Below are 26,128 nucleotides of genomic sequence, written 5' to 3' on the forward strand. Positions count from 1 at the left end.
GTTAGTCAGTGATGCTCTCAATCACATTTTTGGTTTTCATCAACTCTAGGATGTCCTGCAGTCTTAGATCATTCAGTATGTGGTAGATACCAAACATACTGTTTGTTGCACACGCAGTGGGTGTTAAGTATGGGCTATTTTCAGCTGCTAAACTCACCATTGTGCATTAATATGATTCACTTGACGCTGCTGTGCAGGACTGGCATACAGTATTCCACTGTGGGATTAATAAAACAGAGTCAAATGTGTAATTCTGGGTTAAGCTCTACAAATTGTGTCCTGGTCTGACAAACAAATCCCTTGGAACATCTCAGGAGCTATTTTTTTTTCTTCTTCTCCCAGTCGAAGATTTTAGATCGTTGCGTAAACAACACACGGCCTGATGAGGTAAATCTCATACAGTAAATGACTCCAGGATTGATATCTTGTTTGTCCAGTGCTTTTTCTCCAGATTTGGTCCAAGCAGAAGTTCTTTGCGTGCTACGTTTCACTCCTAAACAGCAAAAATACTCCCCCCAAAAAAGAGTAGAAATGATTGTGTTACTTCACCTAACATCCACTCTCTCAATGACACTTGAGGGCGAAAGACACTGCAGTGCAATTTGATACCGGTGTAGAGATTATCTGAACGGATTTAGATTTCTTTGTGACATGAGATGATAATGAAATTTTGAGAAAGTTGTATTGTAAAGCTTTCATTAAATCAGGATTTATTCTTAAGCACCTAAAGGATATTTAGACGGCAGGTTGCACAATGTTGAGAAAAATGGCTAAGGAAGCTTCCTTCGCTGTGCAGTGTTTAAACCAAAAAGGCTAAAATTAACATCTTCTCAAAGGAGCATATAACTGGTCTGGTACCTCGATGCTGTATTGTTTTCATGCAGGGCTTATGTGCAAGAAAAGAGTGAGAGCTGAGGTGCACAGGCTGAGTGCCAGAGAAGACTCAGGTGACCTTGAACTGCAGTGGATTCTGGGTACTTTGGCCAAGAGTAGCGTTGTGTGTCTGTTAAAAGACTACTTTTGATGGAAAGGGGGAAGAAAAAATAGATAGATGAGGCGATTTAAACCCCGACATCATGTCTCATCTTCCAGTCGCTCACAGCAGATTCAGCTTCTCTTTTTTTTTTTTTTTTTTTTTTGCATTTTGCACAAAACCACAGCTGCACTTGACAGCAAAACAAATGCCAAATACATGCACTAAATGAGGACAAAGCTATTCTTTTACGAGACAGAAGTTGTTGGTTTGCCTCTTTCTGGGTCTGCAGGGTTAATAGGACTGCAAAGGAACAAATATTATTAGAATATAATCATCCAAACAGTTTTTTTTTTAATCAAGCTTTGACACTTTGGGGACATGTGTATTTCAAGAGTGTTATTTTGAGAATTAATTAATATTAGCAGGCTTATGTGAGTGAGTTCATACATGAGCAATGGGGAGAAAGACAAGGATGATGGAAGGAGATGACACATAAAAACGCCTCACAAAATATGGCTGAAGGTCTGTTTTGTACTTCTCTTTCCGTCTAAAAGTGACTTTCGCTGCCGTGAACTGAGACTAGCTTTTCTCCGAGTCAGTCATTTGCGTTCCAAGGCGTTCTTAATCCTTCATCAGCAGAGCTCAGGTGTGAAGTCCTGCATTGCGAGGACAATAGGTTGTCGGCGTTTGCTGCGTCCTTGAGCTAAACGTTTGATTAAAATGGGCTTCCCTGAGATTATTTCATGCATTATGATATTGGGATGCCCCCGTTGTGTGTTGCAGTGCTGCTGTAAACAGAATCGCAGGTGGAAGAGAGGCAGTGGAGCCTGTAGGTTGGACGTTAACGATGCATATGTGCTATAAATATTGAGGAAAAACGATGTTCTGGTGCAGCACTGATGTTCTGCATTTAGAAGCCATCAGGCAGCGTTGGACTCTCTGTGACTACTGCCTTTCATCTCATTACATAACTGCTTTTATTGCTTTTTCTTTTCTGATATGAAAAGTTTGTTTTGCTCCTGGCAACACAGAAGCAGATAACGTTGTTTTTCTTATTTTCGAGAAAATAAAGCTCCCAGGCAGAGAGTTAAATGGTGAAAAGCAGCGGTTGCTTTTCAATCACAGACAGATCAGAGGTTGTATAGATTTTTTTTTTTTATGTTTTTTTTTTTTTTTTTAATCTGTGGGCTGAGATATATTATCAACACTAACAGAACTGTCTCAGCTCCGTGCAGTGGCTTCTAGGTCTATTTAAGCTATTGTTTTATCAACAGCCTCATCAAAAGTAATCTGCAATAATCTCTCAATCCAGTTAAAACAATTATAAATGCTCTACAGTCCCATTGATTGGGAATTACAGCTAAGTAGGATGGGGGCAGAAGCTTTTGTTTATAGCAAGTTGAGGTGGTGACGGCATATGGGATGTTTCACACTCTCTCCGTTGGGCTGGTGTTGGTTGCAGGAATGCATTTCTAGATTACTAGTCGATGAATGAAGCAGTTGGAGGTGGATGATGAACTATGTTTGCATTATTAGGAGAAAAATTTGACATATTGCTTTCTGGTTAATGTGACTGCCAGAAAATTATATTTTAACCTTGAATAACTAACATTTAGCTTGTTGCGTGTAATGGAGTCAACGACCATCTAAGTTTATATTGGTTTTCAGTTTCTCTTCACCAACATCTGAGAGCCTTTTAGCAGCTAAATGCTAAAATCGCTACTGAGAGTGTAGCAACACAGCAAATTTGCAGGCAATACAACCAAAACAGTTAATTGAAACACTAATTGGTGATGCTCTGTGGGTTTTTCCAATCATAGGACTGATTCTTTTCATGTAGAAGTACTGCCTCTCTGACTTTATTGACAGCATATCTCAAAAATCTGAAAAAAGCATGCATTTTTACTCCTGGGACTAAATGTTACACTACATTCACCTGGTTCTGTCTAATTACATAAAGCTCAGTCACTCACATTGTAAAATCATATAATCATGCTTCAGGTTCATCCACCTTTGACCCAAGCAGATGTTGGGAGGAAGTTTTTTCCTGTTCGTTCAGGCCTGATTGGTTCCTAATACCTTTGTTTACCTAATAAGTGCTTAGCTGCTGGTTAATCTCACAACAAGGACACTCGCCCACTCAGTAAAGGGTGCCACCTCTGCCATCCTCACTTCTGACCCTGCAGACTGACTCCCCTTTACTTTTTATGTTTCATATTTCTGTTTAAACTTAAGCTGTATCTTTAGACATTAAGTTTAGAGGAAATACTATATGAGAATATCATAATTTCATCTCAGATCATCAGAGGCCACGTCTCTGATTTGCTTGGAACTTTGTCATAAACTGTGGATAGTTAACATGATATCTGCCAAATTTTAGTTTGATAATTTAAATACTTTCTTAGATATTTCCTTTTTTAAATGTCTTATCAAACTACTTTCAACACGCTTTTTACACTTTGAAATTTGAGGCTATTTGAATGACAATAACTCAAGAACTATTGAAGATAATAGTTTGAAATGTTCACTGTTGTTTCTCATCGTGTCATTGATTCAGAATCTGCAATGTTGGACATTTACATGAAATAATTACAAATTATGAGTGAGTTGAAATATGAAAAAAAGTAACCTATTATGAAAAATGCCATCTTTGAGCTCACACTAGCAAAAACATTAATAAACCAGAAGTCAACGAGTGAGATTTCCTGGCTCACATGTAGCTGCATGTGACAATAATACAAAGCAAAGCATGTAGAACGCTTTTCAATTTGAAGTAATTGATCTCAAAAATGGAAAAAAAAATGTATCTACGAAAGTTTAAGGCATTTATCTTTAATAGTTCCTGGAAGTACTGGTGAGATCAAGTGAAAATTTCACAAATATCTTAAAAAATATCCAAATTTCATGCTGAAAAAAATGTCCTATTTTTGAATGTATTGATTTTATAATGATCCCATAGGATGAAGCTACACATAACCTGTCTAGAAAAACATTGCAGTGTATTGTAATCCAATGCACAATGCTGCAGATATTGTGTAGTTGAGATTTTTGGAGCCTTTTGTTGCATTGCCTTGTAGCGCATGTAGTTTGCTGATGCTGCTTTCACACATCTGCACAAATCGGCTCCATCTGAGGCGTTGCACATCTGTGCTCTGGGTTCGTAGGTCAAAGTTAGTGCCACTTTACTGTATCGCTGCTCCTAATTGTTGCACATTGTGTTACAGTTAAGCTTCTTACACCGGCGGTGCGGAGTCGACCCACGGACAAAGGTTTAGACAATGGGTCGGTCAGTATGTGCAGCGAGGGCCAAAGGAGGTCACCCAATCCGTGACGCTCTATCAAACCATTCAGTAAAACCTTAATGTACAGCCTGTAGGGACACAGTGAAGGCTCGTTCTTTAGCTTCACAGCAGCGCAAGATGGAGGAGTGTTTTCCTCTGCGTCTGCCATTTTTCACTGGAAAAGCAACAGATGTGTGTGTACTAGACTTGGCTTTGCATGCTGATGGTGTCCCACTGAAGCAAATCATTTGTCCAGCCTGTTTCTTTTCCTTTCTGCGTACAAAAGAAAAAAAATAAATAAACAGCCCAGCCAATCAGTGCTGTCACCTTAACTACACTCACATGTTATTTTCCAGTCCAGTCCTTTTTCTCCTTGTAATTGATTTAAAAATCCCTGATAAAGAGGTCAGCTTAAGCCTCATCGTGGTATAAAGTCAGCTTCATTAGGAGGGTCGGCCTGCTGCGGCTGTGCGTGGCATTAGAAGGGGGCGTTCATCATCATCATCTGCAAACCTCCCCGCCCCCTCCTCGGGAGCACCTCTCCAGGCTAGCCCAGGCTTATCTTGTTATCTTGTGGCCTCTTTCATTGTTTGACTGATGGACTGACTGGCTGCTTTTGAAAATACTGGCTCAGGCAGATCAGATTAGCCAGCACTTTGTGTGTGCACGATGGTTTTATGAAAGACAGCGGAGCGACGAGCCCCCTTCCACTCGTTATGGTCATAGTGACACACTGGAAGTCTGTGTTTTGACAGTTACAAGACTGAAGCCTATATAAAGAACGGTTATGTGATTTATCATTAAGGGCAAGCAGAACCTCGCATATCAATGCTTATTGAGCGTGTTGATGGTGTAGTAATGATAATAATTACAATAATGATAATAATAGAAGTAATAATGATAGTAAGCAAGTAAATGTGGTAAAAGCTTTTCAAAATAAACTAGTACAACACTACATAAAATAATAAAATGCTTCATCCAAGATAGGGAAGGAACAAATGGACTCAAAGAAAATAGTAGGCGTAATAATAAATAAGTAAAATATATACACAAATAAATAAAGAGTAAAATAGACATAAAATAAAGCTAGGAATTTGAGCAGATGATAAAAACAGATGACAATACTAACCGTAATACATACCACCTTTTAGAAAAAGAGCTTACAAAGCGCTCTACAGAAAAAAGAAAAGAATAATAATCAGGGAGAACAGTGATCAACAGAAGTCTGGTCCGTGCAGACATGGTAAAGGATTTTCAAAATAAATTCATACAACACTAGATAAAATAATAAAATGCCACATCCAAGTAAGGGAAGTGGGATAAGAGAAAATAGAGGGTAAAACCATAAACGCAAGGGTAAAAATGATAACCGTAGTAGTAATAAAAAAAATCACTATACTATATACAGAGACAAATAAATATAAAGTAAAACAGAAAAAAATAAAGTTTAAAAAAATCAAGTAGAAATAGATTAAAAAAAACAGAAATATAAATAAATGAGCTGAAAAAGCTCAATCAGATGTCAATGAGAAATTAAAAAGTGAAGCAGACGGGATGTAAAAGTCTCAAATACTTGTTGAAATGAATGGAGTCCTCAGATATGTGAGATTCTGCATCCAACCATGCGATTAGACGTCAGTGTTGGATACACCAGCGTGTATCGAGGCAGATGTTGGTTCTGCTGAGATGGAAGGTGCGACCTCTGATGCATTACCAAGCTATAAATAGCATCACGGAGGCGAGATCTTCCATCAGGATGTGCTTCAGAGATCAGTTACAAAGCGAGTTTCTGTGCAGGGAGCAGACTGTGTTTCCTCCTCGTGGATTTGGACATTCGGTCACCAGTGCTGCACATATTGCGTGCATTCTGTTCACATATATAAATGACAGTTGTTGCACGCTGCCGGCTGTACTATGCTTCCGTTTCATCCGGTCCAATCCAAGTGAACTCCCAGCTCAGGCACTGCAGTGGTGGAAAAAAGTTTTCAGACACCCCATGCATTTGTTAAATATTGAATTTCTTTTTGCACAGTTGCAGCCAAAATACTAAACAAATCCTTAAAAAGCCAATAAAATCTTAAACTTGATTGGTTCCATGAGAATACATACGACATTTTGAGTATTGGGTAATTTTGGTACCAGTGATCCACTAATGAAGGTTGTGGTTTTTATTAAAAAACACAATTTTTGTTGCATGTCTCTATAAATCCAGCACAGTTGAAAGTTCTTCAGAGACAAAAATGGCAAAAAACAAGTAACCAAATGCAGGAAAAACCCCTGAAGATACAGATTCTCAGCCAGGAAGAGTAGAGCTGCAGCTAGATAGCTAAGCAAGTCCTTCAGCAGTTGGATACACTCTGCAGAAATACAGACAAACCAACAGCTTGGAAGACAAACCAAGATCTGGGCGTCCAAGGATTTCTTCAGCAAGAAATGACCACATCCTGATCCAGAATGTGCAGGGAAAACTATTGAATGACATCACAGGAGCTTCAGCAGCAGTGGTCAAACCAAACTGGTGTCCAGTGTTCCACCTGCTCTGTATCAGGCTGACTTCTAGATCTTGGTTTAATCTCCTACCAAACTGTCAAGAAGCCCCTGATCAATGAGAACAGAGGTTAGCCCAGTGTTGTTGGGCCCAAGCACACAAGATCTGGACAGCCAGGAAGTGGAAGAAGATTCTGTGATCAGATGAGTCCAGTTTCCAGCTTTATCTTCCTCCTGCTAATGTGAGCGTACGCAGAAGGCCAGGTGAAGCATTATCTCCAGCATGTCCAGTATCTCCTGTGAAGCATGGTGGAGGCAGTATCATGGTTTGGGGATGCAGGAGTGCTGCTGCTGTTGGTCGTCTCACTGTCTGTGGTGACACACTGAACTCTGCCAAGTATTGTGCCATTATTGAAACCCACATGCTTCCTTCTGCATGTGCACTGTTCCATCGAGGTCAAAACTGGATGTTTCAACCAGATAATGCCTCTTGAACACATCCAGGGCCAGTAGAACTTGACTGCTGGAGCACAGTATCCAGGTCTTAGAGTGACCAGCTCAATCCCTGGACACGAGCCCCATTGAAAACCTGTGGTGGATTATCAAAAGGTCTGTTTCAAAGCGTAAATCAAAGAAATTAAAGCAATAATTCAAGAAGAATGGGATAAGATTCCCCCTCAACAGTGTGAAAGGCTGGTAGGGAACATGCCAGATAGAATTAGAGCTCTACTGCATGCTAATGGCAGGACGACTAAATTTGATTTGATGATCCGTCCATCCATTCTCTGTCCACCGCTTTATCCTCACTAGGGTCACGGGGGGGGGGGGTGCTGGAGCCTATCCCAGCTGACTTGGGCGAAGGCAGGGGACACCCTGGACAGGTCGCCAGTCTGTCGCAGGGCTACATACACAGACAAACAATCACACTCACGTTCACGCCTACGGGCAATTTAGAGTGATCAATTAACCTCAGCATATTTTTGGACTGTGGGAGGAAGCCGGAGTACCCAGAGTAAACCCACGCATGCACAGGGAGAACATGCAAACCCCATGCAGAAAGATCCCGGGCTCAGGCCGGGACTTGAACCAGGGATCTTCTTGCTGCAAGGCGAAAGTGCTAACCACTATACCACTGTGCAGCCTTGATTTGATGATGTGATAGTTTATTTTTTTGTTCAATCTGAACACTTTCTTTATTTGTTGACTTTGATATTGACAATGTTGAGAGCTGACATATTAAAACTGTCAAGAATTCAGAGTTTTTCTTGGAAGCAATAACCCAAAAAAATATAATTTGTATTTGTTTGTCTGTCTAATTCAGCTCCACCTTTTTCTGCAAATATTTGATGATACTATTTAAGACGGTGTAAAATTTTAAACTTTTTTCCACCACTGTATAATACCCCTCCACATGGCATCAACTCCATCCCTGGTTGCTTAGCTTAGTCGTGTGTGACGTATTTGCGGGATTATCTTCCTTTATGACGGATGACAGGCTAATTTTTTCTGAAAAATCCAGATGGGCACTGCTGAAGTTATGCAGAATTATAAAAACTGCATCTGTTTCATGTTGCATCTTTGGGGCTTTAGTGGATAATAAAAGCAGTTTTCGGGCTAATTTCTAGTAAATCCTGTTGAAATGATAGTTTTTAATTACTATAAAAGCACGTTTTGTACAAAACCTGAACAACGTTAACCTCGCTTTTTGATTGCGAGCATGTAGAGATGGATGGAAAAAAATGGAATTTCTCTTTTGCAGTATACTCTTTGTGGTGCACGTCCTTGTGAAAGCAGTGAGAGTATTCATTCTTTGGAAAGGAAAGTTGTAGAAGTGACCTTGGTTTAAAATGAATGAAAAATAGGTGGAAGTCGTTGTGTTTCTGTAGGGTGAGGAAGCAGGCATGTCAGAAAGCGGAGGAAAATTAATCAATCATATTTTATTCTAAATAAAGTTTACATGTAAAGGAGCTGAGCTGAGCTGTCAGACACCTCAGTATATCTCTCTATCTCCATATTGTAGAGATGGATGGATAGAGACAGAGAGCCAAACAGAATTGTTTAGTGCTCAGCCGGTGACAACAGAGCCAGAGTCCAATAATTTAAAAATAGAAAGCTGCGACTTTGATCTCACCATGACGATGAGGGGTCCAAGTTTTATCATCCGTTCCAGCTGTGGCTCCTTGTCTGAGGACGGGAGGGAGGAAAGGCTGAACGCTACCGTCGAGCCAGTAATTAGTTTTCCTGTTTTGGGGGTTTTACCTTGTTGTCCTGGCTGTTAGACAAGTCAATAGAGGGTGGGGGGGTGGGGGAAGGTGCGGAGTAAAATAATGGACCGATCAAAACATACAGTGTCAAGTTTCTTCTGCCACTGTTTTGTCTGTAATTATTCTGTAAGCTCTCTCAGCAGTGTCAGAATTCCTCCCTGTCGACGTGATTTTTGCTCAATTTCATGATTGACTGTCCAGGGTGCCCCCTGCCTTTGCCCGAGTCAGCTGGGATAGGCTCCACCCCCACCCCCCCACCCCTTTCCTCCAAGTGAGGACAAAGCGGTGTATAGAGAATGGATGGATGGAAGTTAGTTAGGCCTGAATAAATTCTTTAGTAAACTCGAAGTCGAGTTTAGCTTGCACACAGTATAAAGTTGATGCAATTCCCTACCATAAAATATTGTTTAAATGGTATTTAATTAAATAGTAGGAATAGGTCCCTTGAATTATTTTTCAGAGTGTACATGCAGAGCTGTTTACAAAGCAAAAAGGAGTATTTACATGCCCCTTGTATCCACAAAGTTAATTTCGGCACAGAAATTTCCCTCAGGATGAACTTATCTCATCTCTGCATCAGTTTAAACAATTAAACGTCATTTTTTTTCTTTCTTCTACACTTCAGGGAGTTTCATTGGGATGCCTTTGTTCCTGTATACTACATAACAAATTAGTTGATTCATGCTTTAACTGACTGAAATTAATTTAAAAATTGGGCTTTTTTGAGAATGAAGAGCAGGTTTTGAAAGTATGAGTGTAGGTCAGTAACCAAGGCCAGTCGGCTTCAAGTGCAAGTTTGCAGCTCTTTTCATTCCACGTTTGAAATCTCAGCGAGTAAATGCAAAGTTAAGCTAGCAGCAGTAGTCTTTGCCTACAGTGCAGCACCATGGACAGCACCGTTCCCTCTTTGCTGATGTAAGTCACGATAGCCCAGACGTTACTTAAAATAAAAGCGTAGGATGAGTTTCCTGATCTGTCTGATAGGCCGCACAGACGGTTTCTGAGAGAGGTTTACTTAATCTGGCACTGGGGAGCTGCCAGATCGTTGAAAGCCGCCTTAGTTTATGGCCCGCACAGAGGAGTGTATCTCCACAGGCGCAGTTCATGAAGCTGTTTGTCTTTAGCGCTTAATGACTCGGTATTCTGATATGACCTCGGCAGACGGAATAGCTCTGGCTCCGGCTTTAACTGCTTTCTTCATCAGAAGCCATTTCCATTCGATTTGTGCATTTGCTTGGACCTTCACGTATGATATGAGCTGATGTGCTTTTAGGATTTTGTGGAAGTCTTTAGCTCAAGGTCATAAAGGTGAAGGCTAACATGCAGCTCTTGAAAATGCAAAATGAGAGTGTTGCATTTTTTCCAACCCTTTTTTTTCTTTTTTCTGAGGGAGAGCCTGAAGGTGAAACGTTGAGGCTTGCAAGAAACTGAAAGCCTTATTGATCAAGGGCTATTTTTGAAAGCGGGGTTGAATTAGATAATGTAACTGCACTGTAAAAGCATCATGTGAAGGGCACTAAGATCCCTATCTCATGGGTGTATGAAATGACACAAGATGGAAACCGTGCACATGTTTGGAGGTGGCCAAGGACTGTCAGGCCTTACATAGTTAACTCCTTCCTCGGGGGGATTTTTGACCATCAACATCAGCCTTGCTAAGCTGTAGCAGCTCAACATTACATCAGCTGTGAGAGTTGCGGTTCATGTAATACCCGTAATTTGCGAAATCCAGGGCGATGCTGTCTGCAAAGTGCTGTTGTATAGAATCTCGCAGCTGCAGACGGACCTGACATGGCACAGATAACCACGGAGAATTTTAAACCGAATTTAAGAGAGTCGACTCTTAGAAGGGAAGTGATTGCAATCAGACGGTCTCTAATGAGCTAATTAGAAAATGCTCTGGGGTTCAGTGAATCTGCTGAAAGCCTCTCCTCTGCTGCGCTCGTCGAAGAGGATCGACACTTATGTCCATCACTGGAAGACGAATGAAGCCCAATCCCATCCCTACTCAGACCCACCAAGGTGACGCTGAGAGGGCTTCATCAGCATTTTACACTGGGGCCGTTAAATGTCAGCTGCACTGACCAGCAAAAAGCTTCCTTCACCACCTCCTCCTCCTCTGCAAAATATGTCTTTTTGTGTGTGTGTGCCTCAGAACAAAAACTGTAAAAAATTTGGCAGCTAAGGTGCCAGAAAAAAGAAGTTAAATACTAGTGATCAAAAACTGTGAATTCCATGAAAAGAAGAGAAAATATCTGTAAAACAATATTTTTTAGCAGATTTAAATATAGTAAAATTGTAATTTTATAGTCACACGTTGTAAAGGAAAATAATTCAGTCAGTGTTTTATTGGGCATCTTTTTTTTTAAAGTATGAGTTTTAGAAAGTGTTTGAGACATTTTCAATCCTTATTACAGATAGTTTTACTTCTAAACAACTTATTTGAGCACAAAAACAATCTCTAGTGTAGTTTTATGATCAAACATTCTAAAAGAAAAAACATGCAAATTAATACTTTTTTTTCTGTGATTTTGGCAAATTATCAGTTTTTTTCAATACAATTTTTTTAAAATTTGAACTCTACTGACAATTTTGATACTTTTTTCATTCTACGATTTTGCTAGATTCTATCTGTAATTGAACAAAACAAGCGAAATCTGCAAAATAACGGTTTAAAAAAGGAATTTACCATTTTCAGATTCTTAATACAGATAATGTTTCTTTCAGATAACATCAATATCTCTAAAATAATGGCATCTTTTGCTGATTTAAATACAGTTAAAGGTCATTTAAGGTCAAATGTTGAAAAAAAAACAGTAGGAAAAATTACAGATTTTTGCCAAGTTTGGACTGCGTTTGAGAGTTAACATGCACATTTATAAATTTTTGTGATTTTACTAACTATATGCAATTTAACAAAACAGAGGAAATATGTAAAATAACAGTAAATTGTCCAATACATATTAAAGTAGAAGAAAATGTTTATTTTTTACAGATGTGACTGTGCGATGAAATGATTGCTGCTTTTTCAATGCACCAGTGCTTCACACCATGTTCCTTCATTACCATGAATGCAAACACTGTGGTTTAGCTTAAGTTGATCTCACACTGTCCTGCTGCTGTGAATTTCACTCCAGCAGCAAATGCGCATTAATCCGCAGCTAAAAATAGTCCCCGACAAATCCAGTCTTTTTTTTGCTAAAAACGACCCTGCCCAGCTGTTTTAGGAGACCAGACAGTCTTAAAAAAAACTATATCTGAGATTAATTTTTTAAAGATTAGTTTGGGCTCGGGGCTGAATGCCACAGATGGGGCCGAGGAAATCTGAAAGTGCTGAGTTATGGACATTGATGGCTTTGATCTTCTAAAGAGATTTGCTAACATTTAAGAGAAAAAAGTAAACTGATCGTGTAGGTCGATGTGGTGTCCCGACACAATCTTTCGACTCAAATAAATTCAAGTGCATTTAGCAAAATTGGTGTTTATCAGATCTGTGCAACCAGAACACATCAACCCAGACTGCAGAGCAAGCAGGTTTTCTTAAGCACTGTTGGTGGAGAATGCAGGTGAAGCAGCGTATTTCAGTGTCCTGGTTTCAGTTTACACGCACGAATACGACGAGATGCTTCCAAATATCACTTTCTGTCTATTTAAGGACTAACAGCAGCATCTTTGACTGCTTCTCTGGACGTATACTGAAGTTGTGACAGCAAAAGTGACATGATGTCAGATTATGTCATTAATATGCATTAAAGAATGTCATCAGTGGGCACCAGAAGAAACAATAAAGAGAAAAGTACTGTTAACGTATAGCTTTTTGAGGGTTTTTTTGTACCTGGATAAACACTTGGTTGCCTGAGGGTCTGACTTTGGTTTGTTGTGAACAAGTAGAAGTTTTTCCACATCAGAAACTGCGACACACAATAGGAGCAGTGCTGAAACATCAAAAACTCAAACAAAAAGTCAAGAAAAAAACAACTCCTAGCAGCCGCAGGTAAATGGAAGAGGGCAGCTAAAATAAAATCTGGGGCGCCGAGTGCTGCAGCGGTGGACACGCTGCAGAATATAAAAACAGGCTGCTTGAAGAAACTTTTGTTGATTGCGAGCCTCTATCTCAAAAAACAAAGAACCCGGTTTGGCCTTTTTTATTTTGCGCTGCATCTGCAGATCAAACGACAAAAGCACAGACTTGATCAGGCTCGCTGGAGGTCATTATTGCGCCGCCTGAATTTAAAACATCACACTGCACAGTCATCACTCTTCATCACAAGAAAGCTGACTTCACAATGAGCTTCGAGCCACACGGCGACAAGCATTCTCACCTGATCAAACCCAGCTTTGGGTGATTATATTAAGAAATGACACAGCACTTTTTGTTCCCGAATTTGTCTTCCCAAAAGCTGGAGTCTGATTGGTTCATGAGAGGAGGAGGAGGAGGAAGCAATTTCGGCTTAGTCCTGGTGAGCATTGCCTTGTGGGAAATCAGCGCCGTGGCAGCTCCTGTAATTAGTTCTGCTTGTTAGAAAAATGAAGGGGTTACTAATTAGCAAGTGGATGGCTTCTTGACTTGTTGTGCATCTTTTCTCTTCTTTCCTTGAAGATCATCATTATCGTCTCCAGGAAAAAGGGGGAGGAGGGGAGAAAGGAGGGGAGAAAATAAAAAGATGCTGCTCAGTCGTGCTGCTCAACAGTTTAGCTGTAACGCGATGACTCGAGATGGACAAATCTCGAAGGGTGTTCTGCTGTCATGCTCTGACAGACAGACTGCCGACTGTAAGCACGTGCAGCCCGGAGCTCTGCAACACTTCACTTTTCAAGTTTGCTCAACAAGCACCAGGCGGTGTGATTCTGACAGGTCTTTACGTACATATATGCTGTATTTATAGCACATCCACATCCGGTAGAGTGGGGATTTGTTGTACAGGAAATGCCCAATTAACTGGAAAAGCCTGTTTGGGTTTGTTTGTTGTGAACAGTTGAAGAAATTATCATTTCAGTTGCACGCTTCAAATCGTGGAAATATATTTGGAGTCGTAGCTGGAGCTGAATTTTTCAGCTCTTCTGTTGGAAAAGCGGATTTGTAAGAGAAGTCGTTCACATTTTGGGAAATTGGCTTATTTGCTTTCTTTCTTCGAGCTGAAACGGACGTTTGATGACGATGAAAACAGCAATCTGTTAGCTTAGCATAAAGACTAGCATCAGGGAGAAACGGCTTGTCTGTAAATTCTAATAATGTTTTAAAGAATGCAATGTGCAATTTGAATATCCTGTAATGTTTCTACCAGATTAAAAGTCTTAAGACATGCTTGGAGGATCAGGGGCATTATTGTGTTAAGAAAGAACGTTTTTAAAGGAACACTAAAAAAAAATAAAATTCTTAAGAGGTCATCAAGTCCTTTGGTGACAGAAGGTCTTTTGTGAAATGTACCTGTATCCTGATATATTAACAAAGACAAAACATTTTGCCTGCAATATTTTGAGGAGGCTACACATCATACAATGTTCTTTTTATAAAACATTGCCACAATGTTACAACATGACAAAAGGGACGTTCTTAATCAACGTTCAGAAAAAATGCTTTATATGACTTTTAAAGAGGATATTCTGGGAAGATTTCCACGTAAAAATTTTTTAGACCTCTGCAGGAGTTCCTCAGAACATTAATAAAACAGATATTCTAGCTCAGAAGACAGCTTCTGTTGTTTCTTTCTCGACAGTTTTGTGTGTTTTGTGTCATGTTTGTAGTTTCAAATTGTACAACTTGAGTGTGGTATCGGAAAGCAAAGCATATTTTTTTTCTCCAAATCACATTTGTGTTTATAAAGAACATAACCATAGTGAGAGGATGAACCCCAAAAACATGCATTCTGCAAGTTTTTTTTCTAATGCTGAAAGTTAGCTTAGCATCTATATTATAGCAAACTGGATGCTACAGTGTATAAACTGTTAGTAGATGGTTTAGTAGTTTGTTTATGTAGAATCTATTCATGTTATTCATGAGATGATTCACTAAGTGTAAGTTTTTCAAAACATTCATTTTGAATGCTTAATTTAATGCTGTGGAGATGACAATATATGATGCACTGTGGTGATAGTGGTGAATGACTCCTGCTTTCATCTGTTTCAATTATTTAAATTATTGAATTGAATTCCATGAAAACTACACAAGAGGAATTTGAAAAGTACCTCATAAGATTTACAAAATGTAGCCACAGTTTGTAATTTATCTGGAGTGTAATAAGGAGCATGATAAGGATTTAAAGGATCAACAGCAGCTATGATGGATTTAATCAAACTCCATCATTGGCAAACTACAAAAGTGTGTTAAAAAAGATGAAACGAAAGCTATTATTCTCTGCCGTGATATGGCTTGGATGTCGAAGCATAAATAAAATGCATATCAAATCCCTCCAGAAATAGACTGTTTTTATGCTCTCAGATTGCACATAAGAAGACCTATAATCCGCCGCTGAATGCCCAAAAGCAGCTCTGCTTTCAGCGTTTCCACCAGCGTGCTCGGATTCCTGTGAAAGTCCCAACTTTAAGCTGTGGGCAATTTGACTGGTGAAAGCGGAAGTATTTTTGCATGATGTCACACTCCTCATCGATAATTCTCCGTAACACGGCGTTACATTGCACACGGCCGCTGAGGGACGGTTATCTCCCTCAGCTGATCCGCTTCCAAGAATGATCCTGATGTGACATTACGTAAGAACTAGAAGGCAGAGCTGCTGGTATTAGAGAACACAAAAACTCCAGAGAACATACTAATCTCCCTATGTGATTATTAGTCATAATATTTAACGCTGGCTTAATGAGCGACCCATGGCGTAATCTCTATCTGGCACATTCACCTGCTCTCTCCTAACCCTCCTGACTTGCCTTTGAGGATGGTGCTAGGGAGCGAAATAGAATAATTATACAAGAGTGTGCAGGGAATTACCCTGAAAATATGAAACGGGGGGAAAAGAAGGTTATAGTTGAATAGCTGTGTGGAAAATCTCAGGATTAGCTCAACTTCTGTTTCATTTTTTTTTGGCAAATGTTTAATTTCGGCCCACTCATCTGTAATTATTCTGTAGCCATACAGAAGCAAAGCTAATATATGGAAAATTATGAGCTGTTAAACAGAAACAGCGGGACACAGCGGGTACTGACATTCACAGTGGTGGGTTTCCTGCAGATAAAACCAGCTTACATGGAAAAGTTCTCTAAGTGAAGGTGAATTTGATTTCATTTCAAAGTTCATTACATAGTTTTATCAACAAAAGAAGCCCTGAACAGCTTTTAATTGTCTTTTTTCAATCCAGAAATCTGCTGAGACCCATAAGCTTTCACTTCACACTACACTCCTCCTTCCTGTGCAAAGGTTTTGATATTCAACTGAATGCAGCGTCATTTAGCATGCAAATGAATCACTGGGCTAACAAGGCTGAGGGCCCCGTCTTAAAATTTGTATGTTTGCCCTGCATTTTTTAACAAGATCAAAACTGGATCGGTTTCTGAATTTCATTTAGCGGCGGGCGTCTTATCAACGCACACCAGCCCCTCAACATTCTACACATTTCTTTTTGAAAGCGTGTAGGCAGCGAAACAAAGCCTTGATATTCTGAGATCTGAACAAAAGCTCTGTGTTTGTTCCCTTGCAGTGAGAAACAGAGGCCTTAAGCGACTGTTATCTCACGCGCGTTTTTGGAGATGAAGTGAGTGCCGTTCAGTCAGGCACTTGGTGAAAGGCTTTTGTTTCAAAAATAAACTGTGTTACAGTAATGTACATGCCAAAAAAGGCCTGCTGAGTCTGATGGCAGAAAATGGAGCGATTGTTGAAAGAGTCTCTTTGGCGTGATCTGGCACGTTTTCTCAGGCAAAGTTATCACGTTAAAACTTGCAAAACACACTTATTTGCTTTCTCCATGAGCATTTAGATCAGTACCTCTCTCTAAGTCAACACTTATGTCTTTAGCATTACTGTACTTTTCATGTGCACCAAGATCCGACAGAAATTCCAAATAGGACTCGACATCCTTGACACGTATGACTGAAATTGAAAGGACGTTTTTGACTGAATTCTGAGGAAATTCAAGTAGACACAATCTAATCCTGCTCAGCTTGTGACCGACACAGTGGGCAGGCACAGCAGTGGGGAGGAATCTGTCCCTCGAGTCTTGTCCACTTGCATCACAGTCAGTCATCACCATCACCGTTGCTGTGCCGCAGTGTCTTTCTCTATCGTCTTGTCATCTTGTCTGTGTGTTTGCGTGCGGCATGCTTCACATCTATGTCCTGTTTTCTCTTTCTCTCTCCCCCCCCTCTTTTACTTCTTCTTCTCTTTGTGTTGGATGAGAAGGCAAGTCCTGGGGCGCTCGAGGATGACGGCAAGTTGTCGGTAGGTACCGTCTGATTGACACTTCCCCCCGTCTGCTTCTGTGTTCGTCCCTGTTTCTGTGTAGACGTATTAGCGTAACTTGTGTTCCTCCCACCATACTGTGAACAATACATGTGCACTGTAACCTTGCACTGTAACTCTAACCTTCGGCCTCCCCTCATGCAGAGAGTAGTGTCTTCCAAAGCCCTTCCTTTTGCAGCATTTCCACACACCGCCTATCAGTCGTTGTATAGTGCCAGAAAGGCCGTGTAGCTTTTATCCACAATGTAAAGGAAGCAGATAAAGCAAAGCAGCAGAAGATGGTTCTTCAGGGTCATGCAGAGAAGCCTCACACAAACCCTGGTGGTCGGCATGCCTCCCCTGCCTCCCGCTCACACCCATATGGGCCTGTGAATTAGCAGCTGACACCTCCTGTGCCTACGCATCACCTGCGAGCAGCCAAAGGCGGAAACATTCCCAACAGCTGCCACTGGCAACGGCGCCTAATTTCCCACAGTTCTCAAGTTCGGCCTCCACTGCCGGAGTGACCTTGGCAAAGGGGTTGTTTTGGGAGAAGGAGCTCAAATGCCACCGCAACTGTGAATGCCTGTCTCAACCCGTGGGGCTTATATTTTTGAGAAGTGGCGGTACTTTATGATTTTCATTGGGCTGCAGGTTCCGCTTAGGGGTTTTATGTAAAAGAGGATTAGGGAATCATATGTCAACCAGAAGCATATCTGAAGGTGGTAGAGCATCATATATTCCTGAGCAAATGTTGCTGTAACATGAATCCTTCTTTCTGTGCTTAAAATGATGTACATCCACAACAAACAAAGCACAAAATGATCTTTTCTTATTATGTAAAATTAAATAAGCTTACAAAACCGCATGATTTCCTGTGTTTAGTTAAATAAGCTTGGATTAGAAATGGCTTTAGTGAAGTGCTCACATTAGACAGAGTGATCCATATGCTTTATGAGTATTTACTGGGCTTTAAACTAGGAGTAAGCATGACATACTGAAATTCCTGGCAGCCGGGATATTTGACTGACACCTTTTTTCTCCTCTCACAGGCCAGGCCTCGCCTTCAAAGGGGAGGTAGTTCGGCCTCCCTGCACAACAGCTTGATGAGGAACAGCATTTTCCAGTTGATGATTCACACGTTGGACCCTTTAAGTGAAGGTAAGACCGGCAGATAGATTGGAAACAGGAAACAAGTCTCAAAGATGTTCTTTTATGCTGTCCATCACTGTACATTTTCATGTACAACTTCATTCTTACCTTCTTTTCTTGAACGGACCTTAATCTGTTTTTTTCGATGTATCAAGAATCTCGGCAACAAGTAACAACACCAAGCGTCCTTATGGTTTTTAAAAGAAGAATTCACACTCCAAATGAAAATATTGGCTTCCATTCATTAACAAGCACACCGCGTACCCTTCCAATCCAGAAGATCCACCACTAACATTTAGAAATACTTGTCATCCAAATGTTGTACGCCGAGACTGATTTTAAGAGTAGTCTGAATGAGACGAGACGAACTCGGCGCCGGCTGAGGCGGGCGATCATTTTCCTTTAATCCAAGATGAAGGCCTATTAGCTTAGTGAAAGAAAATGTAAAGCAGCTGTGTCAGTGCTCGGCGCAGGGGATGAATATGTTAATATGCTGTGGGAGGTGCAGTGTCATCCCATTCTCAACCCACTCTGGGAGAGATAAAGGAAAATCCTAACTGGATGTTTATAGAGGTCAAACCAGCAATAGAAGTTTTAGGAGAGTTTTGTGAATTGGAGTGTCTTTCCTCCTTAAAAAATGCTAACAATATCTATCAGATGATGCCATTTTTACTCCAACTTTCATAAAATTTGATGTTCTTTGCATCAATGTCACTGTGACATCACAACAAAATAGCCATTTGTAAACATAAAATAGCAGTTGGACCAAATGTTTCCCATCTGGACGAATGTGATCACATTAGCCGATGTCTGAGGAGGCATTTCAGCTTTCTCTGAAATGATTTTACTTTCCTTGAAAGCCAAACCTAGAATGAGTCAGCTCAGGAAAGATTAATAAGCTGTGCCAAGACCAGGCCATAAAGTGCCCATTAACATGCATCAAATCGTTGTTGTACATCGAATCCAAGTCGTCCCGTCTCTGAGTGTGTACGTCTCTCCATTCCAGTGATTAAAATGTAAATCATGGTCTGCTGGAGTCTGTATGGCCGCTCATCTATACGTACAAGAGAAGTCTATCTATACTCCACCTTGTCACTTTGTATAGATTTCTCGTTTATTCTCCTTCAACACACTCAACATGTACTGATGGTGAAATATGTACTGCCTGCTCATGAAAGTTGTGTGTTCAAGATCTGAACTGAGTGTGTGTGTGTGTGTGTGTTTTGATCTCAATTCAACTTCTGAATATTCATGTACAAATTCAGTTTTTATGTGTTAATAGATACTTTTTTCAAATTCTGCTTGAACGCAGCAGAAATACGGGGACCAGATTTGACTGATGCGTCTTTTGGCAAACGAATGACTGGAAATGAATGCACTGAAACAACAACTGCAGTGTGACATGACATGAGGACTGAATTAATTACTGGAGAGAACAAAAGCAACACTTTGGACTTCAGCTGATGTGAATGTATTATTTTTGAAATTTCCACGCTGCACTTTGGAATGTTTTCTCCGACGCCAGTGAACATGTAAAGATATGAGCCTTGACTTCATTTTTAAAAAGCGCTCATCATGTGCCTAATTAGTTTGGAGCACTTAACAGTTTCATTGGTTGATAAGTTCGAGCCCATTTGTAGACGAGACCAGCGACTGCTATCATTAACGCAAAATGAGCACTTTGTTGGTGAGCTCGCAGTGTGGATGGGGTCGAACAGGTGCGTCCGTCAGAGATGGAGGATGTGCTGCTTGTCCTTGCGTGCTCTCAGGTTTTAAGTGTAGCTCAGCTGGGCCGTGGGGAGCTGGCAGGACTCCATCCATACATTTTTCATAAGCATTTCTCAAAATAAGTTGTCCACGCCTCCACGCTCAGGGAAAGTCTGAGGTTGTTTTGTCAGTGTAGGGAACTGGTTAGCTTTTACTTGCTTCCGAGCAGGGCTAGTTAGTAGTATGTGGCTGTCAGAGTCTGTGTCTGTGTGTGTGTGTGTCTCTTCATAGGGTTTTTCCTGACTTAAACACTCTTCACTTCTCACCCTGCACCATTTGATCTGTACTGTGGCCGACCGCACAGATTTAGCTTTTAGCTGCCAGCTGTAATTAGAGTAATATTCTATGTTGTTCCTTCACCTTGTCACACCTCAGCAACACGCTTTCACTAGCTTTAAATATAGATTTTGTGTAAACTTTAAATTCAGCGTGCAGGAAAAACCCTGGTTCGTGTTTGCGGATGGCTCAAGTGAGTGGCCATGTCATTTTGGGTACTGTGGTTGTTCACTTTCTTTGCCCAGAGATGGATGAGAAGATTGACGCCATTTTCGTGTTTATCTGTTAAATGTGAAGCCTGAACCACCTGACTGCTATATACCCCCCCACACACATGCTTTTTACACAGAGAGCTTTGTGCGAAGCTAGCATTTCCTGGATATATTTTCATGCTTATCTGACAAACAAAAGAGTGGCACCAATCTTCTCATCTCAATCTCTGCAAGAAATCCTGAATATCAAATAATTTCTGTCCGTACGAATCGTTTACGAGCATAATAATGGGCTTTATTTCACCTTTGAAAGTACATTTCTCTTCTTGGAATTATACCTATCAATGACTAAATGTTTGCTATCTAGCTAAATATCACTTGGATTTATCTTGTCTCTGTTTGTCTTCCTATTTCTCTTTCTTTTACTATCCCTTCAGAATTTGCTGACTCTGGTGAGTTACTCCTCTAATTTCTGTATCTCCCCCTCCTGCTCCAAAAAACAATTTGTTTGTTCTCATTCCAACAGCCTGGAGGCAACTCTCTTGCCCAAAGTGTCCCCTATGTATACATCTCCTAAGCGCCGTCGTGCTGTATGTCAACTCTGTACTGTCCATCCCTGCAGACTTTCTCCTTCAAGTATCTCATTCTCTTCTGTGGATGCATTTTCCCTGGAAACCCTCTGTGACCATTTCTGCATTGTTTTCCCCACTGTCCCTAATCCTCTCTCTCCTCTTGTGAACTCCTTTAGCTTTGCATTGCTTTGCTCCGTGACATCGGTGGAGGCCCAACATGACTTGTTTGGGTTCTCCTGTCTACCTTGTCCTTGCAGATATTTAGCTTAGCGTGTTGAAAGCAGGAGATGGAATATCGTGTCCTAATTCTCTCAACTTGTCAACTTTATGCTTATTTCATGAGCCGGTGTCCTGGGAGGGAGGGAGAGAAGTTGTCAGCCGTTTTCTCAACCCTCTTTAAATCCCCTTCGTCTGAAGTCTGAGTTAGTACGTGCTTGACAGAGCAATTAGAGGCGTTGGACTTAAATTTGTTTCCCCCGTACAGCTTTTTACACCAAACTATTATTGATTTAAGCTTTCACTTGCTCTTTTTGTTTCCTGTCTTTATTCAGCATCTAAATGTTGTTCAAGAACAACAGCTTTCTTGTTAACCCTCTGAACCCAAAGCTGGCCATTTCTTCGTTGCCCTTCTTCGTCCCATTTTTCATTGCAATAAAAAATCCTGCACCTCTATGGAAACAGAACAACAATGGCGAGAAGTAGATAGGATGCAGTTATTGAAAAATCTACATTTCTTTGATTATTTCTGCAAAAAAAAAGTCAAAAACCTGGAATTAACATGTAGAAACTTTTCAAAATGCAAATCGGTCTTAACAAGACTGGATAAAAAATAGCTTTTCTACATATTCTAAATGCTTTACAACTTGCATTTTTTATTTATTCAGTCTGCAGTTCAGCCAGACAGTTAGAATTTTTGTCACGTGATTGTTGGTCACAGCTGAGTCATTCATGACACCACAGTTGCCACACGGAGTTCTGAATTTTTAGTTATTTTACAAAATCTCGAAAGTGCAGATGTTTTATTTTAAATTGAGACATGTAGAATAAAGCAATTTTGATGAAAAATCTCAATTTTATTTTATTTTTCTGGTGGAATAACACACCACAAATGATTAGTTGAAAATCTGTCAAAGTTGAAAATCAGATGCTTTTTGTTTTTACAGTTCTGGCTATGACAAAATAGTGTATTTTTTGCAATATTTTTAACATTTTTAATGGAAAGATAGCACATTTACAAACCGCTTGTAGGTTTTAGGGTTCAAAGGGTTAAAGCGAAAGTCTTTCAGTTTAATAATAGAGCTTGAAACCTGCATGTTCTTCATTGGACTGAACATTGTAATAGACTGGTACAGTTAGTTCCAGGCACGAGTACCCGCATCTCTTTTTCCATCAGTGTGGAGCTACAAACAATATCACTTAGGAGTGGCATCAAATATTGAACTACAGAGAGAGATTGGGAGGGAGAAGGGCAGAGTGGCCCTCACTCTGCTGCCTGAGTCCTCAGCGGATGGCAGAAACAAGCCTCCCAAAGCAGCACTCAGAATTCAGGCTGCGTGCATGTCTCTGGCACAAGCCTTTCGATAACATTTATCACACCAGAATGTGAACTCTGGTCGTGAGTCTTTGCATTTCCATAGCTGAAGTTGACATGACAAATATACCAGCATAAACGTAACAGTGGTAAACTGGTGCATTCTGTCGCAATAACTACCCAAATATTAAGATGAAAGCAATGTTGTGCATTTCTAATATTTGGAAACCTCCTCCTGTTTACATGACGGCACATGTCGCTGTGTAAGTCACATTAATATGGCAGCACAGAGCAGCCATCTCTTCGGTTGCTTTCCTGCAGATCATTATCGCGCAGACTGGAATCATCACTCACATCGCCAGTGTGAGCTCGGACATCTTCATTGATGTTAGGCCATTATTATTGAGTGTACAGAAGTCCTCCACGGGCTGAGCAGACAGCAGACAAGGTCATCTGGATGAACCATGATACACGCATGTTGGATAAACTGATGAGACTAACGAGGGCGTGGCTTGCTGTTGCAGCAAATGAGGTTTATGCTTGTGTTTACTTACAAATGGATGAAATGAATAGGCAAACGAAGAAATAACAAAAGAAAAAGAAGTTACGTTATGGTCCTGATTAGCTTCTCTGTGACTTTCAGTTATTTTGTGAGGGGCAAATCCATTCATCCAGCCGCCCGCCCCCCCACCAGCAGTGCTGTCTGGATAGTGACCCAGGGCTCCATTGATCACATGGTTCAATAATGCACTCACTGTCACTCACCTCCCACCCCTTCTGCAACGAAAATATAGTTTCCATTTATTCAGTTTGTTTTAATTTATCTTTTTTTGTAGCAACTTATAGCAGCAGATTACATATCAAACCACACCAAGAGGATATGCTTAAAATTTCAGCGTGTGTACTAAAATATGCAGTAGCTGTTGTATTGATTTTGTAATGTAGGAAGACATTAATGAGATATTATTTTATGTTCATAGTTGTGTTGTTGTTAAGCTCATGTTTTTTTTTTAAACTGCTCATTTGCTTTGTATCCGAGTGCTAGATGAGAGGATCAATGCCTACAAATGAGAAACCAGCAGCCAGTTAGCTTAGCTTAGCATTAAATCTGGAAACAAGAGGGTCTCCTGGCCCTGCACCTTTATAATTTGATGATTAGTGCCTCATATTTAGTTAAGGTTAAGCAGTGACTGCAGGAAATAGTTTTGTATGGATTAAACAAACAAGGCGCAAGAGGTGCAACTCTCATAGTCGTCTTTTTATGTATTTTGATCCACGTTTCAACTCGTTTTTATGAAGCGAACATGGCCTCAAAGCCCTCCCCGCCTTAATTTTGTTTTGACAGATAATCACACTTCCAGCATGTTATGTAACCGTGAGCAGCCAACCAGCGCCTGTCAAGCCATCATCCCTCCAGCCACACATGTCACACCCCCCTCCAGCGCCCTCTGAGCCACCCCGCGCCGGGTGGGTGAAAGAATCAATGTTAAAAGCCTTTTTGCTTCTGCACAGGCTGTGAATTTCCCTGACACCCCCCCAACCCCCAGCAGGCCGCGCGGACATGCACACACACGCACTCTCGCACATGGCTCACTAGAGGTTTAGAGGTCAAACCACAAGGACAAGAGGTCCCTTGGTAAACAACAACAAGCCTCTCTCTCTCTCTCTCCAGTTGCAGAGGGCAAACAGGCAAGCAGTGCTTGTGTCTTGGGATAATTGCCCTCGGAGCGGCCTCAGTTCGAAGCCGGCCTTCCAGTGGTAGTGCACTTCAAGCCGAAATCATCTAATCATATGGGACCGAGGCACTTGTCTGGGAGTGCTGCAGATGAGCGAGACATTTTTGCAATGAGATGTGTTTTTCTCTCATTAGGTTGTGTTTTCAGGGCTGCCAAGTCTCACATTTGGCAAGAGATTTGCACCGTAATCCTCTCACATAAGAGCAGAGTAGTCGCCCACTGTTGGGCAGAGTCAGATATTAGTGTGAGGGATGTGAATGGAGGGAGTACATAGTACATATTGTACTGTACACTGAGAGCATGTGCACAATTAGGAAATCTGCACCTGTGAAGAGAGTTATGGTGTCTGTTACCTCAAATTACACCCAAAGAATATCTGATTTGTTTAAAGAGAAATGGCCAGAATGGTGACCGAGAACAGTTAGCACAGAGATTTTTTTAAAAAAAAGATTCAACATCAACATACAGCTCGAAAGCACAAAATTTCTGCTCAACCATCTCTGATTAGATTGAAATTCTAAAAGCTTAAAATCTGGATAATTTTAAAGATATTTGTAAAAATTTAGCTTGATATATCACATATTTTCAATGTAATTGTTAGCTGAAGCACTTTCAGCACCTATTTTTCACACATTAAAACCAACGTTATTTCAGAAACTATCAAAGAAAAAAATGCTGAGATGTCCACAGTCATTTCTATTCATGTCATTGATTCAGGATTTCAAATGTGAGTTGAAATATATATATATATATAAAAAATGTAATCTGTCATGAAAATTCCCATTTTTGACCACGCATTAGCAAAAATATTTCATAACACAGTTGAATAGTGGTATTTTCTATATCATATGTAGTTGCATGCAACAATATAGATACTATATGCTATATATATGTTATACATTTATACTGAGCTTTGTATTTCCAAAATAGTTTTTAAACTGAAACTATTAACTAGTAAATATAACTAGTATAATAATTGTTGAATACTGGCATATAGTGTCATTTTCAGTCACTTGGGACATGGTGTCTTCATCTTAATGCATTGCACTACCGCTAATTGGAAGGGATGCTTAAAAGTAAACTTTAAAGCAAAAATTTATTTTGAAAAATGCTTCATATCTCAACTTAAAATTTAACAGATACCGTTTTAAATATCCGCGGTTCAGAATAAAAAAGTTTGAAGCCAATCAGAGATAGTTAACCAGAAGACCCCTGATGATTTGTGATGGAATGACCCAACATGTTTCTGAATTCCTTATTAACATACGTGGAATGTGGCATTTGAAAGGAACATAGTGCTTTAAATGAAGTGTGTGTTTATTAAACCAAGCCCAGTGTGTGTGGCATCTAAAAATACAGCCCTGCCAAGTTCAAAATAGCCTGCGACTCCATCAGCAACATTATCAGCCTTGATGATTTTGTGTGAAACAGCAGAGAACATTTTATAGCAATCCACAGCAAAATTTCTAAGAATGGCTTGGATGAAAA

The 26,128-nt window shown here is 40.4% G+C and overlaps 1 protein-coding gene across 1 annotated transcript in view; it reads left to right on the forward strand.

The window, feature by feature from the left end:
* The window catches only part of LOC110965469 (sodium/potassium/calcium exchanger 2), a 51,344-nt gene that overhangs the window by 999 nt on the left and 24,217 nt on the right, over nt 1-26,128 (forward strand). The window contains exons 2-4 of the mRNA XM_051943996.1: nt 17,346-17,394; nt 18,447-18,555; nt 21,239-21,253. Of these exons, the coding sequence (XP_051799956.1) occupies nt 17,346-17,394; nt 18,447-18,555; nt 21,239-21,253 (173 nt within the window). The remainder of the gene's footprint in view (nt 1-17,345; nt 17,395-18,446; nt 18,556-21,238; nt 21,254-26,128) is intronic.

Source organism: Acanthochromis polyacanthus, chromosome 23 (genome assembly GCF_021347895.1).
Source record: "Acanthochromis polyacanthus isolate Apoly-LR-REF ecotype Palm Island chromosome 23, KAUST_Apoly_ChrSc, whole genome shotgun sequence".
Classification (NCBI taxonomy): Eukaryota; Metazoa; Chordata; class Actinopteri; family Pomacentridae; genus Acanthochromis; species Acanthochromis polyacanthus.